This window comes from Eretmochelys imbricata, chromosome 7 (assembly GCF_965152235.1).
Source record: "Eretmochelys imbricata isolate rEreImb1 chromosome 7, rEreImb1.hap1, whole genome shotgun sequence".
NCBI classification, from domain to species: domain Eukaryota; kingdom Metazoa; phylum Chordata; order Testudines; family Cheloniidae; genus Eretmochelys; species Eretmochelys imbricata.
This window is the reverse complement of record NC_135578.1, coordinates 58,285,341-58,305,554: the sequence shown is the minus strand read 5'-3', so window position 1 is coordinate 58,305,554 and position 20,214 is coordinate 58,285,341. Positions and strand designations below refer to the sequence as shown.

Genomic DNA, 20,214 nt, shown 5'->3' with positions numbered 1-20,214 from the left:
CTAATAATACCAGCTTTTCCAACTTCTCATGCTATCTCATTTTTGCAGGTTTCGTAATTATTGGAGGAGAAAATGTGGGGAAATTAGACCTCGGAATATTTATCGCATCAATTATCCCTGGGGGACCTGCAGACAGAGCTGGGCATATCAAACCAGGTCACTGTCCCCAGTTTTTAATTAGAATTCAAATGCTTTCATGGTTTAAAATGAACTGATCTGGCCTTATTTCCCCCCCCCTTCCCCCCCCCGATATGTTTTGTTTTAATCCTGTTCTTAGGGGGACGACTCATCTCTGTGAATAATGTTAGCCTCGAAGGTGCTTCTTTTAATACAGCGGTTAAAATTATACAGAATTCTCCTGATGATGTGGAACTGATCATCTCTCAACCCAAAGGTACAATAGGGGCTTGGGAGGTGAATGGTTTTATGGGCCATGGGAGTGGTTGGCTCAGGGCACTGGTAATGGGATACCTTTGGAGGCTTTTGCCTCTAAACTGCAGGTTATAATTCAGCCCAGGTCGGTAGTGAGTGCACGTGACCAAAAGTAGATACCCTGTCCAGCTGTCCAGCAGTCACTGTGAAATGAGCTGATGCTCGAAGGACCTGAGCCTGGGAACTTGTCCATTCACTTCTATGGACTCAGCATTGATCCCACTGTCCAGTTCTTAGTCAGCAGGTGTCCATCTCGCAAACCACCTGTCTCAAGTGGCCAAGAAATGAATGTGCTATAGAGATGGTTACAAGCAGCAGATTAAAACTAATGAGGGCCCAGATGCACCATACTTTGCATTCCCAGAAAACATCAGTCCCCCCCCATAGATACCTTAAACTACATCCTCCAGGTCTCTGACTCATCCTCTTTGGCTCTCCTCCATCTAATGGATCTTTCCCTCTCAGCATTCCCATAAGGTCTTGATGTCTCATAGAGTAACTGCTGCATCAGGCGTGGATCCCAGCGTCCAGGTACTCAGGAGCTCATATACCAAGGTGAAGGGCACAGTATAAGAGCCTGAATAGAGGAGAGTAGAAAGTTCCTCTCCTAATCCACTCTTGGTGCTCCCTCTAGGGCAGTGTTGAGGCACACTGGAAGGGCCCTGTTGTAAAGCTTACACGGTTGCTACCGGCTGTGTGCTTTGCCTGTTCTGTGGCTATAAGGAGATTGAGACCCTGATGCTGTCAGACCAGCAATCAGTTCACTCAAAAGTGGAAAAAACCCAACAACAACAAAATTTTGGACATGTGAAATCATAAAATCCTAAAGATGTTCTGATATCTGCATTGGTTAAGAAAAGGTGCTTACCTTCAGCAACTACAGTATTTAATAAATAGTGATTGTATCAAAAAAGATGATAGGGATAAGAAATGTTTATAGCTTGTTAAAGCAGTTGCATTATCAATCAAAATAATTAAGACTGAAATGTGATTTCCCTCAGAAACCCCATCCACTCTTGCCCCTTTCAGGAGCTAATACATTTCTTAAAAATTCTTTTTGTGCTAAAAGTTTCCATGCTCCATCTTAGTGCAAGGACAAGGCTTATTCCATCTAAAGTTTCAGCAAAATAGTCTCTGAAATTTTTGAGTCCTGCAAGGGTGAAATGAATACATGTGCCCCACATTTTCTAAGCAGAAATGCTTATCTCCACAATGGCTGTATCAATATTACTCAAACTTAGCTTGTTTTGTAGATCTCGTTGAGATTTCAGGACCTAGCCACTTTTGAAGTTAACTATTCCTCCTGTGCCAATACATAATAATATATTTCTCTCCAGATTTTTGCAGCTGGCAATGTTTGTTTTTGTTCTGTTTTCATAGACATATCTGAAGAAGGACTGAATGAGGAGAAGAATTTGTCAAGAAAAAACAGCACTAGTGGGTCTGAGATCTCTTGTGCAGACAGTGGAAGAAAAAGGATTCAAGACTGTCATACAGCACCTTCCAAAGAACAAGTCATAAATACGGATGAACTCAAGAAGGTTCTTTCTTGGAATTTAGCACCAAAATTGGGTCCCAAGATTCCTGTTCTTTCAGTTGACAGCTTGGATATGGAGGTAACCACAGTTTTGCTACTGCTCAGCTGTGACACTACGTCAAATAAAGAATCATAGAAATGTTAGTGGAAGGATCCATCCCCTTGCACAAAGGCAGGATTAAGTAAACCTAGATCATCTCTGACAGGTGTTTTTCTAACCTGTTCTTAATAACCTCCAATGATAGCGATTCCACAACTTCCTCAGGTGACCTGTGCCAGTGCTTAGCAAGCGTTATAGTTAGGAAGTTTTTCCTAACACCTAACCTACATTTTTCTTGCTGCAAACTAAGCTGATTCCTTCTTATCCTACTGTGATGCTTCCCAGGGGTACCCAGAGTTGTGAGGCACCTCGCTACCACTTGCCCTTAGCATGAGGAAGCCCTGTCTTTGCGTGCCATGAATCAGATCCCTGACTTCAGCGGCCACGGGCAACACAAGCACTCCACTCTAGGCCTCATAGCCCTGCTGTCACTCTACAGGTTCGCGATGCGCACACTCCAACACTTGAGCCTGCCGAGCATCTCCCTGAAGTGTCCAACCCTAGGTCCACTGGACACTCACAATATTTGCGGATTTGCTGCTTCCAAAGGAACAATACACCCCAGCATACCAGTTCCACCTCAGATCACCGCTCCACTTAACACATAGCACTTAGTGAAATCAAGTAGAAGTTTCTTTAACAAAGCATGGAGATTCAAGTAATAGCAAGTAGACGTATTAGAAACAAATGGTTACATATAAACCAAAATCATAACACACGTTCTAGAACCTAGATTTAATTGACAAGATATTCTCATGTCTGTAGAGTATTGTTCACCCAAAATCCTTGCAGCGTTTTAGATCCAGGTTTGGCTGTGACCCTCCTTTCGTGAGACAGACATGCTGTCAGCTTGCCTCCTAGGTGAAGGACTCAGTGTGTTTCCTTACACTCCAAGATATACGAGAACAATCCTTTGTCTTTATTCATAAACAGGACACCCGCTGCTGTTTGTGTCGTCTTGTCAATTTCACAATCTCTCATTTCATCACTTGCTCAGTATGCAAATAGGCATACATTATGAGGCATACAATACACAAGTGGATAGGCAGGGAGACAGGTGTCTGTTACCTCCTGCCTGAAAGGAACATTTCCAAGGTACATCACCTCCTGGTGACCTGCCTTAACTCAAAGACCTTGAGAACATATTTTCGTTATCGATACATAATTCCTTAAATATTATCCACACATACATTTTGCAACGATTACGATGACCAGTAGGCTACTGGCTCTCGGTAGACACTTCACATGCCACCCCTCAGTGCACTCTTGTGCATCTATCTGACCCAGGGGATCCCTGTAAAACCTATGCACCCCTTGTGCTTTCTGCCCGTTGGCCCTGGGTCAAAAAATGAGGGGGAAATATCAAGGGAAAATTTTGCTTAAAAATCTTCTGATTTTGTTTATTAAAGTTTTGAATTGGGGAAATATTGGCCAAGTCTAAAGCTGGTCAAAAATCGGGGAGGGGGAGGGAAGGTTGCACAAAAATGTTGTTGGGTTTTTTTTTCTATTTTTTCTGTGAAAATGTCAAGATTTTGATTCACATTTTTCAGAAAATTTCAACCAGCTCTAGAAAACCAGGCAGAAAATCTGACGGTTCTAGCCTTGAATGACCTCCCCATCTGTCCGTAGCTTACATGTTTTGAGCCACCTTTTTCTGTGAGTGACGCTGGTGTAAATTTGGAGGAATGCTGTGGAAATAAGTGATGTTACTCTGGATTTACGTTGGCGTAAATGAGAGCATGATTGAGCCTTTCACTTCTGCTGGAATATTTTTCGTGATCTCCCGTGTAACAGTCTCATTCGTGTTTCTATTTTGAGACAGGAAGCCAACTCCTCCCACTTTCCATCGTCTGCCGAAAGCAATTCAGATGAAATCTATTCTGTGGAGTTGGTTAAAGAAGGCGGGACTCTTGGAATCAGTGTGACTGCAAGTACAATTGTTGATCGTACAATGCACCCTTAACACTGTGGCGTTACCCAGTCCACATGGCATAGTGCAGCTCTAGAGGAAGATGGTACTGATAGCGATACCCAGCACATGAATTTCAGCCTGAGATCCCAGTGCTTGATGAAGTGATTATAAACCGTGGGTTCTAGTCATCCCGATTCTCACCATCAGAACACGGGCTCAGGGGCTGCAGTGTCAGAAAGTCAGCCTGGATAAAGGTCACAGCAGCATAAGCACTCTGAAACCCTAATGCAGCTGAAGGCTTGAAAGTGTCAGGGTATGCCAGGGAGGGGCCTGGCCAATACATCTGGGAAATGCACCAATTCAGAGTATTCCCTAGACAGTGTCTGCTAGTGGGGCTACCATGGGGTCTCAGCAGGAATGTAATGTTTCCTTCCCTAGTTCAGAAGCTCCAGGGTGGGCAGAAATGGCCATGCTGCATGTTACTTCACTGGGAGATAATACCCCCTACGGCATCAGGGGAATTAATCGATCGTCCACATAGATCCAAGGATCACTTCACCTGCCACTGAAATGCAGCTGCCACTGGGGTGGAAAACAACAGCCATTTAATAGTGTGTCATAGATTTCATAGAGTTTAAGGCCAGAAGGGACCACTGTGATACAGAAGCAGATTAGGGGTTTGTAGGGCCCTGAGCCAGAGCAAGTGGAGGCCCTTCCCCACCACTTCTGCCTGCAGTCCCCTCCCCTCCTCCCAGCACTCCTGATGGGTTGGGGTTTGGCCCACCCTCTGCCTGGCACTCCTGCCAGGGAGTGGAGTTGGGGCGCGGGGCTTACCCTGCTCCCCAGCAGGAGCGCCAGGTGGGCAGAGCGGGTCGGGTTGTGGGGGCGCCCCAATTGACATGGACCCGGTTGACCTAGTGGCTAATCTGCCTCTGCTACGATCATCTAGTCTGACCTATGTATAACACAGGCCAGAGAATCCCATCCTGTGGCCTCTATACTTAGTGAGCCCAATAACTTGTGGCTAAAGTATATCTTCCAGAAAGGCATCTAGTCTTGTCCACTTGAAATTGCCTGGGGATGTGGTTTGGCAGAATGGAATTAAGCGAGTTTGGAATTTCCCCGGGGACTAACATCTCTATTCTTGTGGAAAGTGCCACAGGATTGTGAATGGCTCCAAGTGGTCAGGAGTCACAACCTTGTTTTTATGTTTCCTCTGAAACATTAATAGCTACTGTGTGCATTGCACAGATTTAGGGAGTTGGAGCTGTTAACAGGCTTTGAGATGTAACCACATTCCCAGTGGCATGGGGAGTGTTTATGAATGAATATGATTAAACAATTGTGTGTAGCGTTATCGATCTTCACAGTGCTTTATAGAGAGAATAAGATATGACTGTTGCTTTGAGGAGCATGTTACAAACTAGGCACAAAGTGGGAGAGTAGTATCTGTTTCCAGTCCCCCCCTCCCAATTTTAAAAATATGTAATTTCTGAAGCCATTGTTGATTTCTGAAAAACTCTGTTTAGAATTTGCTTGGCAGCATATCAAAATATGGCTTTGATTTTATCAAGGGAGGAGAAAACCATGCTCAGGCAGTAAAGTAAATGATGGGCGAATATTTTGCAGGGTGGGATCAACACTAGCGTGCGTGATGGTGGAATATACGTGAAGTCAGTTATCCCCAGAGGACCAGCTGATAAGGATGGACAAATAAAAAAAGGTAGGGCATTTGACAGTACGATTCTGTGCTGCAGAACTAAATGTTTGGCTCTGCGTTCTCTCTAGGGGTCTTTGAAATGTGTTAACCGTTACTGGTTGGAGGGGCAGACAGCTATGAACTTCCAGCTGTCTGGAATTCAGAATATGCAGTTCCTGTAGCTCACACTGGAAATACCTGGTGTCTTTGCAGATCAGGGAGCTCTACGTAACCACACATCTGACCAGTGGTTCTCAAATATATGTTCAGTGACTCCGCTTGTGAACATCTTTCAGTGTTGCTTTTGGTAACTAGGTTACATCAGTGCATAATTTGAAGGGTCTCTCAATACAAGGGCTATCTAGGAAGTACGGCAAACAGCAGTAACAGTACGCAGTTGTAAAGCTTAACTCACCAAGATCAGTCACAGTTGGCAAAGTGCTAGTAGCTCATTCCTGTTCGATTAAAATGCCAAAGCGACTTGCCCCAATTGTTGTCTGCCTCAGGTGATCGGCTGCTGGAGGTGGACGGGATCAGCCTCTGTGGCATCACGCACAAGCAGGCTGTGGAATGCCTGAAGAAATCTGGCCAGGTTTGTAGAAGGGGAGATCTCAATGATGGAGCAAGGGGCTACTTCATGTGAGTCTGGGTGGCAGATCTGGGCCCAGGAACATTTATTTTCTGCTCTGTTGGTTGGAGAGAAATGAAAAGCCGATGCTGACTATGCAGAGTGTCAGGGGAACTTGTCCATCATCTTGCTAGGTTGTCAGGCTGCTTCTAGAAAGGGGACGTCACAAATCTGCAGAGCTGTGTCCAGCTGCTAAAGACAGAACGGACGAGAAATCTGTGATCGTTTCCTTGGCAATGCCCTTGTCAGCCGGTCCCAACGGCTACTCCTTTGCAACAGATGGTGAGTGATGATAAAGGCGCCCAGGGTGTCTTCCTTCCACTTACTCATTCCCTTCTGTAAGAAGTGAATGGAAGATCATGTGAGATTTGCACTGGTCACAAAAAGATATGCCAGAATATTTCCTGCCGATTATACAGTGTAAACTACATACTGAATAAATAGAAGCATAACAGGTGATGCTAGTCTGTGACTTAAAATAAATTTGTTATTTCTGAAGCATTTCGGGTACAACTTAGATACACCAGCTAATTTACACCAGTGTAATCCTACTGAGGTCTGTAGAGTGACTCCTGGTGTAAGCAAGAGCAAAATCAGGCCTAGCAGGTATTGTGAGTGGCACTTTTTGCTTTAACCCCTGGCTGAAGCACTACATGTGCACAGTTAATTGATCAAGGAACAATAACGGTTCCCTGTGAAGGAGTGCACCGGTCAGGATGGGGCAAACAGCCCCTTTCTCCTCCTCCACTGCATCCTCATGCCAGGGGCAGCCAGACGCTGCCATGAACACGAGGACAGAGTGGCCATGTTACTCTTGCCAGAGGAGGAGTGCCTGGGGTGGGGGTGTGGCCTATGATGCACTTACCCTGCCAGGAAACCAGAGGTGAGGAGAGCTGTTACTGCCCTTCTTTGATGGTCTAACAAGGGGTGGGCAAACTTTTTGGCCTGAGGGCCACATTGGGCAATAGAAATTGTATGGCAGGCAATGAATGCTCAAAAAAATGGGATTGGGGTGTGGGAGGGGGTGAGGGCTCTGGTTGGGGATGTGGGTTCTGGGGTGGGGCTGGGGATGAGGAGTTTGGGGTGTTAGGAGGGTGTGCCATTCTGGGATCAAGGGGTTTGGAGAGTGGGAGGGGGATCAGGGCTGGGGCAGGGGGTTGGGGTGGGGGAGAGACTCAGGGGTGCAGGCTCCGAGCGGTGCTTACCTCAAGCGGCTCCCGGAAGCAGTGACATGTCCCTTCTCCAGCTCCTAGGTGTGAAGCAGCCACCGACCCTCAGAGTGGGGTCATGCCATGGCTTCAAGGAGCCATGTGGTGTGGCCCTGACCTGGCGCCCTGACTGGAGCACTGAAGAGGGGCCAAGCCGCGTGGTGCGGCCCCAATCTGCTGCCCCAGCAGAAGCCCATGGGCCGTAGTTAGCCCTCCTCTGGTCTAGCAGGTCCCTCTCTCTGTTCCCCCAGAAGCACTCAGTCCGCAGGGTGTCCCCACCCTCCGGCTCCTTCACCTCCTTCCCAGCACCCCTCTTGATGCAAAAGCCAGGATTTAGCCCTATATGTCTCGGGAGGAGGACATGTCCCTCTGTCTAGCCTGGAAGAAAACAACAGGTCTGATTCTGCTCTCCACGGCCCTAGATGTACTCTAGTGCCCCCGCCGCCCCTTACTCCTGACTGATACTGGTGCAAGTGACATCTGATTTAGTCTCAGTAAATATACTATAAATCACTACTGGGGTCTGCGAAGTATTTACAGGGAGCCCAGACCAGGTGCAGATTCTGTCCTCATCTGCCCCAAGGCAATGTTCCTCTCAATCAGTGGTCATACACAGGTTTGGCTTTACTATACCTGGGGATGCACATGGTGGAACAGAATGCAGCTCTGACCCTCTGAACTGAGTCAACACTGCAGGGCTCACAGAGTTGAAAGGAATAAAAATATTATTTTGGTCATTACCGACAGCAGGCTGCCTCTGCTGCAAACCAGGTGCGGATCTGCTGAGGCAGAGGGCGTCGTATTTATATAGGCACTTTTCAGAGCTGAACGGCACTTTATGGGATGTTTCAGAGTAACAGCTGTGTTAGTCTGTATTCGCAAAAAGAAAAGGAGTACTTGTGGCACCTTAGAGACAAACCAATTTATTTGAGCATAAGCTTTCATGAGCTACAGCTCACTTCATCGGATGCATACTGTGGAAAGTGTAGAAGATCTTATTATATACACAGAAAGCATGAAAAAATACCTCCTCCCACCCCACTCTCCTGCTGGTAATAGCTTATCTAAAGTGATCACTCTCCTTACAATGTGTATGATAATCAAGTTGGGCCATTTCCAGCACAAATCCAGGTTTTCTCACCCCCCCCCCCAAACACACAAACTCACTCTCCTGCTGGTAATAGCTTATCTAAAGTGACCACTCTCCTTACAATGTGTATGATAATCAAGGTGGGCCATTTCCAACACAAATCCAGGTTTTCTCACCCCCTGCCCCCCCCACAAACTATTAAAAAAAAAAAGCTATTACCAGCAGAAGAGTGAGTTTGTGTGTGGGGGAGGGCAGGGGGTGAGAAAACCTGGACTTGTGTTGGAAATGGCCCACCTTGATTATCATACACATTGTAAGGAGAGTGGTCACTTTAGATAAGCTATTACCAGCAGGAGAGTGAGTTTGTGTGGGGGGTGGAGGGGGGTGAGAAAACCTGGATTTGTGCTGGAAATGGCCCAACTTGATTATCATACACATTGTAAGGAGAGTGATCACTTTAGATAAGCTATTACCAGCAGGAGAGTGGGGTGGGAGGAGGTATTTTTTCATGCTTTCTGTGTATATAATAAGATCTTCTACACTTTCCACAGTATGCATCCGATGAAGTGAGCTGTAGCTCACGAAAGCTTATGCTCAAATAAATTGGTTAGCCTCTAAGGTGCCACAAGCACTCCTTTTCTTTTTATGGGATGTGTGTGCCGTGGAGCACTCTCAGGTTCCTGTCCCTTGTTTGAACAGATAACATGTTTGAAGTCAAGCTGACGAAGAACTCCGGAGGCCTCGGCTTCAGTTTTCTGCAGATGGAAAGAGAGGCTTGTGAACACCTCGGAGGAGAGATTGTGAGGATCAAAAAACTGTTTCCAGGGCAGCCAGCTGAAGAGAATGGAGAGATTGAAGTCGGAGACGTCATTTTAGCTGTTAATGAGAAACCTATTCAAGGACTCTCGTATCAGGTACCAAGCAGGGCTCTGAATGGGCCTCCCTCTGTGTAACATATTAATTAAGTGTAAATGAAGTTTCACCCCACTATTTTATGCTTGCCCAAAGGGTTCAATACAATACTGAGTTTGGATAAAATCATTATGCAGAATTTCCTTCACTATTTAATTTCCTTGCTCTCCACTATTGACATACAAAATCTGTTGGCAAACACACACCAGTTACTTACTGCAGTCTGTGTTGCTTTTAGATATGAGTTGACACGCTTTCCCCTTGGGTTCACGTGTGTTTTATAATGTCATGCTAAATACCAAGTGGCAGATTCTGGTCTCAGGTTGTAATGGTATAAAGTTGGAGTAACTCCTTTGTCTTGAATGGGCATTACTCCAGATTTACCCCAATAGGTTTAGATTTGGATCTCAGTTCTATCTTTATTGTTTATTTTTCAAAATATAATATTTTCTTTCCTTGTGAAATCACTTGATAGACCTACATGAATAAAACCATGGTTAATGAGGATGCCTATTGCTGAACAGGGTTGATGAGTAATGTTATGTAACTCTCTTATTGAAAGCATAGCAGTGTGGTTAAATAGTTAGAGCAAGGGACAGGGAGTTAGAAGATTTGCATTCGAAACACAGTTCTGCCATTGATGCTTTATGTGACCATTAGCAAGTCACTTAAATTTTCCATGCAGTGGTTTCCCCATTTGTAAAATGAAGATAATAATATTTACATACTTCGAGCTTCTCTGATGGAGCGGGCTATATAACTGTATATTATTGTTTTACTCGTATGCTATGTTAAAAAATGACCTTGTATAAATGACACCATAGAGTTCCGTATTCACCATGTTGCATTGGTTTCAAGTTCAGATTGGGTAAGGTGACATTTAAAAGTATGGTTTGAACAGCCAGCTGTGCAAACGCAACCTGGGATTTGAGAGTCCAACTGGGTCCCCTCCACTTTTGCATCATCGCCATAAGAAAGGGTTTGCAGGCCAAATTAGTCTTCCAGTGACACTTGAGGAAGCCCCAATTTCTTCAGATTATGTCCTCAGAAATAACTGTGTAGCCCAAGTGGGCTAACACTAGCATCACTGAGGGCATAAACTGAAGGTAGTGAACGTAATCTGGCATACCCAATCTTCCCTGCCACTACTGATGGCCAAGACGGAGAGAGCCCACCTTGACTCTCAGATCCCAGGCTGAGTTTGCACAGCTGGCTGTAGGAAAAACCATAGTTTGACTAGCAAACGGGGATGCTCTGACCCGGAAATCAGTGAGACACACGGAATATGGAACCCCAGCTGCCATATTCCATGGTAGAATCACACTTTAAAGCCTCTTCCATGGCTCTTCCAGTCCTCGTCCCTCTGAGAGGGAAGCATTCTGGGAGGGGGCAGCAAAGTGCTGACAGCCTGAGGGATCTCGAGGCATTCTGCCTTGTGTATGGAAGGGGGACTTTCTGGCAGTATGCGCTGTAGTTCCCCTTATTGCTGCCCCCAAAGTGCACATCCTGCCTGCTTCTGCTGACAACATGAGTATGTGAGGCTGCATTCCTGGTGGTCTGTCCAAGGCCCTCACAGTGCTCAGACAGGCCCTTCTTGCCAGTGCAAATATTCCCCTACATAACTAGAGAATAAGTTTGAAGGGGGAAAGTAGCGTTTTTCTCCTTTCTGCATTTCCAGTTTTTAGCCAGGGCATGAAGTGGGAATGGCTCGAGGGAGGGGGTGTTCCCGCAACATCCTCAGTTTGGTTAGAAGCAGGCCGTACTAGAAATCCCCCAGGGGAAGCCTGCTCAGCTGAGCTTCAAAGATCATCCTAGCGTCTGGGGGGTTTGCCAATCCTTCTTGTATGATGATGTAACCTGTATTGTAGCATTAGAGCAAGCCTTCAATGGGCAGGAAAAGTGCTCCTGGGTCTTCACGCTATGTTTGTGGAGAAGGGTTTCTGGCAGTGCCCGCTGTGCAGTGGGCAAGGCTGGGGCTAAGATGTTCTGCGCTGGTTCCGGTGTTCTGTCCGCGTGCTGAATTCACATCCCCTCTGGTCAGTGGCCTCCCCATATCTGGCTAGATATCCTCTCCATACGCTGCTAGGGACAGATCGTCCCAGGCATGGGAAGGGCACAGGCAGAGGCAAACCCAGCAGATTCAGCACAGTTCCTCTGTGCGTGGAGAGGCAGAGTACAGAGAGCCCAGGCAGTGGGATTTCTCCCTATCTCCATGTACCAATCAGCACCACTCTGCAGAGGCCTCCACAGCAGGTCTGCAGAGGAAAAAAATGGTCTCATGGCCCGTGGGCCTGAGAATACATAGGTCCAAAACCCACATGCAGCAGCTGTGGTAGCCGACTGTGGAGGGCTGCAGATGGATGTCATGCCTTGCCCCCGGCTTGAGGAAGAGTGTTCCCTCCCCTCTAGCTTCCTGTGTAATGTCCCTGTGCACAGCCCCTTTATTCAGTCTGAGCACAGAAATCAGGGTTTGGCCTTTTAGGTCGTTGTTCCTGTTGTTAGCACGGTGAAGAATTGCTGCGGCTGCTCAGTGCTGCTGTTGTTGGACCTCTGATGTCAGCTGTACGAGCAGAGAGTGCAGCTGGCCAATTCAGCAGAACCTCGATGTTGTTCATAAAGAAACGCCACAGGCTTGGTTCGGTGGCCAAGGCACCCGGCCAGGTTTATTGCCGATGAAACACAGTGCTCGCCCACTGGCTCCGGGGTTACAGATACAATGGCACCCGCTCGTCAGAGCACCAGGACGCTGTCCCCTGGTGAGTGCAAAGGTGCCCCTCCTATGACTTCTCCTTTTATACGCTGATACAAACAAGTTACGCATTACATTCCCAATGTGGCTAGTTACTACCCTTCTGCTTGTACCTGCTAGTTTGAACAAAACATCCTCAACCATGACCCTGTCATCCCATCCTTATCTTACGAGGGGCCAGTGTGTTCCTGTACCATCCCTTGGGAACTTGTTTCCATAGTTACTTGAGAACTCTTGGTGTCCTTGCACCATCCTCTGTGGTCAGGAATGTGCTTACTTGGTTAGCCAATACCTGGTGTGTTGTTATTTTGCCAAGGCCAGGCCTACTCTGGTTCATAGCCTTTGGTTTACACTGTTAGTTATGCCGAGGGCTCCAACAAGGCTTGCAGTTCCTACAGAAGGTACCAAATCAGGAGAAACCTTGTGGGTGGGGGCGGTGTTTGTGCCCAAGGGGTTTGTATTTTCAACTGAGTTATAGGTTACATGGTATATACCCCTTGGATGTAACTTACACCCATCACTGCAACTGAAAGCAAAGAGCCATTGAATCCAGGTGGCCATTGGAAGGCCAAATCCTGAGCTAGTGTAAAAGGGCTAATTCTGCCTCCAGATGCATGTCCTAGAGCAGATTGTGGGCATTGAAGTGCTGCTGACTAGCGGCACAATTAACCTTGCTCCTTTAATCGTGAGCAGAGAAGGATTGGGCTGCAGCTTTGGGGGCTGTGTATTACCTTACCAGGCTAACAATATTTCCCCTCTGCATAGGATGTCCTGCACTTGCTGAGAGGAGCTCCTCGACAAGTCACGCTTCTTCTCTGCAGACCTCCGAAAGGTCTTCTTCCAGAAATAGACCAGAGTGCACTGGTAAGACAAGCCTTCTTAGTACTGCACTTGCATCCGTAGGCCTGGAAACGCTCACTGCAGCACTTGCTAGTGAGTCTCAAACAAGAAGGACATGGATTATTCCCCCCTCCGTCAGGCAGCTCTGTTCTTTTCCCTTCCTTTCTGTCCTGGGGTGGTCCCCTGAGAGAATTTTCCAGCCTCAGCCACTGACAAAAACCACCAGGTTTTCTTAACCACTGCTGTGCTTTAGAATATATTATATTTACAATCAATAGCCAGTTTCCCTGCTTGCTTCTGGGGAAGGGATGTAGCAGAAGCCCATCCTACCTACTTCTGCCTTCCTCCAGGCCCTCCACTCTCTGTGCAGCACTTCCTTCCTGTGTGCTTATATAGTGCTAGGTACTGGGGATACTTCCATCCAGTGAGCCCCTCAGCTGTCTCTCCACTCAGATAATTGGCCTGCTTTTTCAATTGCCCACCTTCAAAGCTCAGTTAATATAAACAAGTGGGGATTGGAGTGGCAGGGTGCTGACTCAGCCTGCCCTGGTACGCTCTCCCAACAACAAACCCTGCTCCCACAACTGAGCAGTGACTTTCTCAGTAGCCATAGTAATAAGAGGGGAGCAGATCTGCCCCGCTGGTGTTTCTAGTCTAATCTTCTTGTGGCACTGCAGCACTGAGCCAGCGGGATGCCAAAGGGTGATGGCAGGGTTCTGGAGGGCTCTGGGGCAGAACTGTGGCATTCTAGCCGAGCCCAAACATTGCAAATGTTCTAAGCAGCAGTTTTCTGGGTGCTAATCCGGAGCTTTGAGTAGACTGGACCGTTATTGAGACTGGACATGAGATATTGAACCTTTGACCTCTAGGCTGCTAGTTAGTAAACTTCACGAAATGCCACCAGTGATCTCGGTCCAATTTTCTGTGTGCAGATGTCCACCTCTCAGAAACCACTGTCATGACTGGTACTGATTAACAGGGACAGCAGAAAGGCCAAAGTGTGAATGGGCTGAGGAGCCTGAACCTAATTTCCCTCTTGTGGTCTTGTCTACACTAGAGAAATTTGGTGCACCTGCCAAACTCCTGCGCTGTACCACATCTCATGTCTACACACAAGCACTCCATTGGTGCACAGGCTTTTGGGTTAGACTTGAATCAGGCCAGGCTGACCACCTGTGGTCCACCATCATGCCAGTCTTCACTGCCGCAGGGCCTGGGTGGATGGAGATCCCTGTTAGAATAGTCCCCACGGGATAAACAGACCCCGACACCACTGTCCTTCAGGGGCCTGTCTGCTCTTTTTTCTTGCACAGGCGTCAAATTGGCGGGAAGCCGCTTACTGCTAACTGGAGATTGTCCACACACCAGAGGGCAGTGAAAGGGGGAGGAGAGTGGGGCCTGAAAATGTATCCTGCTGCTGCTCATACTGCATCTGTTTGATGACGAGAACTTCCAGGCTAGTCTCCAGAGTGGGGAATCGGGTACCTCCCACTAACAATACTTTCACTGGGGAAAATATTTTCCATATCTCTCCTTCCCCGGAGATTCAGTGTTTTATAGTGTCTCAGAGCTATGCTTCCACCATGCCACCAGCACTGTGGTGTCCTGCATGGAGCGCCGGTTGATATTGGCTCTGCTGTGTTCCTCTTGGCCTGTAATAGAGGAAGATTGTGAAGGAGTGATGGGCGAGGGAGGCGAAGCTAGTTTAATCCCTCTCTCTGTCGTTTTGATAGACCCCAGTGCCTTCTCCGGTTAAGGAGTTTGGGACCGTGACACCAGCTACCCCAGAGCCCAGCCGTGGTGCTCATGTTGCTAGCGAGAGGGACAGTACCTCTCCAGAACTGGAAGACCATATGGATTCTGAAGCAGTGGCCTCTTGCGGTGACCCTCCTGAGGAGGAGAACTTGTCTCCTGAGGAGCAGGGCATGGAACCTTCCCAAGAGAAGCCATGTGACAGGCCTGGAGCCCACAGTGAGCACTCCTACAAGCACCTCTGGAAATGGCATCAGGAAGCCATTGCCTCTGAGACGTTCCTCTCTCTGGAGGAAGAGGTGATGCGGAACTGCTACTCGCCATGTGAGAGCGGAAGGGCTGAAAGGTAAGAAGGGCGGAGCTCCCCCCTGTGCTGCTTCCACTGGCCCTTAGAATTTTGCATCCAAGTGAAGTGCTGGGGGTTAAACACAAGGTTCTGTGCTTTTAACTGCTGTGTTAATTAACCAACATTTTCCCTTACCGCTGTTCATGCCTGTCCCAGCCTGCTGTCTCCACCTTCTCCGGCCTCCTTCCTGGAACTGTGCAATAAGCTGTATTGTGAGAGAGTTGAATGAATAATGCATTATGGAAATAAACTGCATTGTCTAGCCAGGACCTCATGCAGCTTCCATTAAACTCAATGGAAGGACCCCTATTGACCTAACTGAGAATTAAAGTAATTGAGATCTAGTTTAAGGTCCCTGTCTACTACCAGAGTGGTATAAAAGGGCTGCAGAGTAAATGAGAATCAGGCCCATGGTCTTTTCCCAGCCGAAGCTTACCAATATTAAAAGCATAAAGTGTTCATAATTTTTAAAGAAAGGAAAGGCTGTTAAAAGAACAGAGGAAAGAATACCAAGTTCATTCAGGTACCATTCTGCAATTCTCCAGCCCTCTTCCCCATCTCAAAAGAAATGGGAGAGGAGACACCGTGAAATGAGTGCTCTGCTGCGGATGGCAGGGGAGCTCTGGGACTGTAGCGTAGGAGTTAGAGCTCTTCCAGAGGGTCATCTTCTGCAGATTTATGAGATATTTGCTTTAGGACAGAGGTGGGCAAACTTTTGGCCTGAGGTCCACATCAGGTTTCTGAAATTGTATGGAGGGCCGGTTAGGGGAGACTGTGCCACCCCAAACAGCCAGGCGTGGCCTGGCCCCCGCCCCCTATCCACCGCCCCCTGCTTCTAGCCCACTGTCGGCCCCTCTGGGACTCCTGCCCCATCCAACCCCCTGTTCCCTGTCCCCTAACGGCCCCCCAGGGACCCCTACCCCATCCACCCCCCCTGCTCCCTGTCCCCTTACCGCCTCTGGACCCCCCGTCCTTGACTGCCTCTCACTGCCCCATCCAACCCCCCTCACCTTCCTGACTGCCCCCCGGAACCCCTGCTCCCATTTAACCCCCCTGTTCCCCACCCTCTGACTGCCCTGACCCCTATCCACACCCCCACCCCTGACCGCCACCCCGAACTCCCCTGCCCTCTATCCAACCCTCCCGCCCGCTCCCTGCCCCCCTACCACGCTGCCTGGAGCACCGGTGGCTGGCAGCACGACAGCCACACCACCCAGAGCACCAGGACAGGCAGCCGTGCCGCCCGGCCGGAGCCAGACACACCACTGCACAGCAAGAGCCCTGCCACCCCGAGCATTGCGCCAGCAGCGCAGTGAGCTGAGGCTATGGGGGAGGGGAAAAAGTGAGAGAGAGGCTGGGGGCTAGCCTCCCAGGCCAGGAGCTCAGGAGCTGGGCAGGAGGTTCCCGCGGGCCGGATATGGCCCGCGGGCTGTAGTTTGCCCACCTCTGCTTTAGGAGGTGCTTGTGCCTATTCTCACATACAGCCAGTTGAGATCCTGGTGTGGCTGTCCAGAATCCCTTAACAGCAGCGACCATACCAGAAATTCAGGGATTCCAGTACCCTTGCCCAGGGTCAATTCAGAGGGTGGCTACAACACCACACTATCTTTAGCTCACCCATTCCTCAAAAAGCTCTTGTGCATTTATGCACTCGAGCATTTTTAGTGTGAAAACTCAAGCCAATCGGCATTTATTGTGTTGGAAGTTTTCCTGGCGGAAAATAGTTTGATCAAAAATGGAAGATTTTGCAGGAAAATGGCAATTCAAATGATGATTTTTTATTTTTTCCTGTGAAAAATGTCTAATAGAAATTTGAGTTTGGTATCAACTTAAAAAGTCAGTTTGTTTCAGCTTCTGGGTTTAAATAAACCTAAACGCAATTGACACTTTATGTCAAAATGTCCATTCAAAAAGGCGATTTTCATTTCATTTCAACTTCAGATAGTCTTTTGTTTAAAAAGCCACGTGGCTTTTAGCTTATGTAGTAGAGGCTCATGCATTAAGCTTCAGATACCCCAGGTTCGATTCTGCCCGCCGATGAGCAGGGTTTGTGGGTATTACATCTACACTTCAAACTGGGTGTAAATTCCAACTTGAGGAGACATACCTGTGCTAGCTCTGATCAAGCTGCCATGCTAGAAACAGAAGTGGAGCCACAGTGGCATGAGTTGCCCCAAGTACACTTCCATCTGAAACCCTAGATACATATTATGGGCAGCTGGCCCCTCACGCTGCTACCCTCTATTTTTAGCATGTTAGCTCGCTGGGAGCTAAAGTGGGTATGTATCCTTGAGCTGGGAATTATACTTTCCAGCTCCAGTGTAGACATGCCCAGAATTACCAAGGAAACTGCAGCTGTAGTGCTCATTATACACAGGCTATGCAGAATCCAGCCCATAGATTTAGGTAGAATTCCTGATTTATGCTGTTGTAAGAGAGACCAGGGTCAGGATCTCAGTGTTTTCCCTGCCCGGAGAGATGGGCTAGAAGCAGCCCTTGCTTGCAGTGGTATGAGCCATTACTTGGCTGATTGCCATTTGCATTTGTAGGTCTGCCAAGTACGTTCCAGGCCTAGTGCTTCACTATCATGTAACACAGCCTCTGCCATATGCTTAATGGTTGAGATCTCTGTTAAACTTGTGACCTCCTCCTTCTCCCCAGACCTGTGTGCTGCCCTTCTTAAATATTTCATTAAATTATCGAGGTGCTCTTCCAGCACATCATAAATATCTGTCACCCTATCGAAGCACCTGCACTGACATGTTTCATTCCCCCCGCGTGGCGGTGTTATCTGAGATGGCCGGCTCCTCTCCCTTTCAACTCTCTATAGCAACGAGCTAATAAAGCACTATCGCTCTCTTCATTGAGCTGCATACACACCCCGCTCCTCCAAACTCTTCCTCGTTCACATCAGCCACTCTTACTCTTACCAGGAAACCCACCGGAGCCAACAGGAATGGGTCTTCATTCCACAGGGGCATTCCACATAACAGCTGTCGGTACCATCTGATGGCTCAGTGGGACTGATCACATAAGCTAAGAAGGGTTCTCTGTGTTTTTCAGTTTTCTGGCCAACCACAGATGGCAGCTGGAACAAAACTTAGCTCTTAGGCCCTCGGGCTTAAAATAGGAAAGGATAGAGTAACTTACACTCCTTTTAATTGCATTTATTCACTTGCTTTTGAATGCCAGGCAACAGTGCAATCTGTAATCAAAGAGATGGGGAGAATGTCAAAAGATATTATTATTAATAAAATGTCTATCCTCTGTGAAACAGGGTTCTTTGTAAATGACACATATCAAAGACCATTTTGAGATTGTTTTAAATGTTGTTTGCATATTTTTTTTACATCAAAAAAGCACAATGAGGTCAAAAGCGGGCTTGTAGTGGAAAGTTATTAACCACCTTAACTATAGAGAGATGACTGCCTCATCATAATGTACTTGTTGGTCCCATGAACCACGGTTGCCATGCTCGGAATTGTATGTGTTAGGCATTGCCTTTCAAATAAGGAGAAGGTGGAGATGAAAACTGACAAGACATTGCAATACAAATTCTTACTATGTGTTGGACAAGTTACTTGCTCATTCTTTTTCTCTTAATGGCAGATGAATGAATTTATAACGCTAGCAGGGTAACTGAAAATGTGGCCTCAGGGACAGAGTACTGGACTGCAACTCAGGGGAGCTAGGTGCTGTTCCCAGTTCTGCCAGTGGCCTGCTGGGTGACCTTGGGCAAGTCATGTCACTTCCCTGTGCCTCAGTTTTCCCATATTTAAAATAGGGATAATGAAACTGCTCTCCTTGGTGAAGCACTTGCATATCGAGGGAGGAAAAGTGCTAGATAAGAGCTAAGTTTTATTATTGACTCTTTCTTCCCAATTTAATAAAAAAAACCCTAGAACTAGTCACAAAATGAGGAAAATTTGGGGGTAAATGCTTTGTGAAAAATGTGTCTGTGTTTTACAGACAGATTTTGAACCCTGAAATGATTTGGGTAAGTGTACAAAATGCAGTACTTGTTCTCATGACTGATTACTTGTATTGCGTAGCCGTATACTTCCCAGAGGCCATGGAGAGCAGTTTAGTATCATAAGTGTTTAGATAAGACAAAAGGGAGATGATTTACCTACAGCAGAGGTTTCAGTGCCCTTCTGGTGAAGTTTCTGGGAGGCAAGTCCCTCCTGCCCTGCAATCAAACGGGTTTTTCTTTCTTTCCCAGCCCTGCCTTTGAGAGGAGTGATGATAACCTCGCCAGCACCTATTGCGTCCCTGACATTCTCTCCCCCACCCCTATCGATGAGGAGTATCTCACACTGAGCTCCACCTCTCTGACCTCGCTCTCATGTGGCGGGAGCTCGGACATGGCCTCCACCACTATCGCCACCCCGCAGCCACGTGGCCCTTTCTCGGCCCCCTTGCCTGCTAGAGAACTGGGCAATAGTGACAATGAGTGGGAGGACATGGAGGAACTAGAGGGAGAGGAGAAGGAAGAGGAATATATCAGGGTAAGTGATAACTATTGTAATAGCCCCATCCTAGACTGTGACCCTTATTTTTATTACAGCCCAAAAATACAGGGTCTGATCTGGCCAGGTCCCAAACACTGAATCGGTGTATTCCTTGGTGCATTAAAGACCTGCAGCCAGGTTCCCACATGCTGTGAATTGGCATAGCTACAACTGATGCTGATTTATCCCAGCTGAAGATCTGTCCCCTAATTTGTATCTAAAACATGAAGGAAGAAGGCAATAGAAAGGAAGGTGTTAAAACACGTTGTGTGCTGCATTTGACAGGAAACGGAGGTGCTTGTCACTGTGACAAGGTCGGAGAACAATTGTTATGGATTCACAGTGGTTCCTAACAAACTGGACAACTGCCTGTATGTGGAGGAAATCCTGTCTGAGCCTGCCCTGTCTGATGGAAGGCTGAAGAGAGGGGACAGACTCATTATGGTACAGAAATCCTTTGAATTAAAAAGGAGGAACAGACATTAGTAGACCAGTGTC

General features: G+C 47.4%; 1 protein-coding gene across 1 annotated transcript in view; it reads left to right on the top strand.

Moving 5' to 3' along the window:
• FRMPD2 (FERM and PDZ domain containing 2) overlaps window positions 1–20,214 on the top strand; it is an 86,547-nt gene that overhangs the window by 39,373 nt on the left and 26,960 nt on the right. Inside the window, exons 15-26 of the mRNA XM_077822827.1 lie at window positions 49–156; window positions 278–394; window positions 2,029–2,048; window positions 3,892–3,996; window positions 5,611–5,704; window positions 6,187–6,272; window positions 6,443–6,590; window positions 9,306–9,520; window positions 13,033–13,131; window positions 14,841–15,205; window positions 19,428–19,713; window positions 20,002–20,160. Of these exons, the coding sequence (XP_077678953.1) occupies window positions 49–156; window positions 278–394; window positions 2,029–2,048; window positions 3,892–3,996; window positions 5,611–5,704; window positions 6,187–6,272; window positions 6,443–6,590; window positions 9,306–9,520; window positions 13,033–13,131; window positions 14,841–15,205; window positions 19,428–19,713; window positions 20,002–20,160 (1,802 nt within the window). The remainder of the gene's footprint in view (window positions 1–48; window positions 157–277; window positions 395–2,028; window positions 2,049–3,891; window positions 3,997–5,610; window positions 5,705–6,186; window positions 6,273–6,442; window positions 6,591–9,305; window positions 9,521–13,032; window positions 13,132–14,840; window positions 15,206–19,427; window positions 19,714–20,001; window positions 20,161–20,214) is intronic.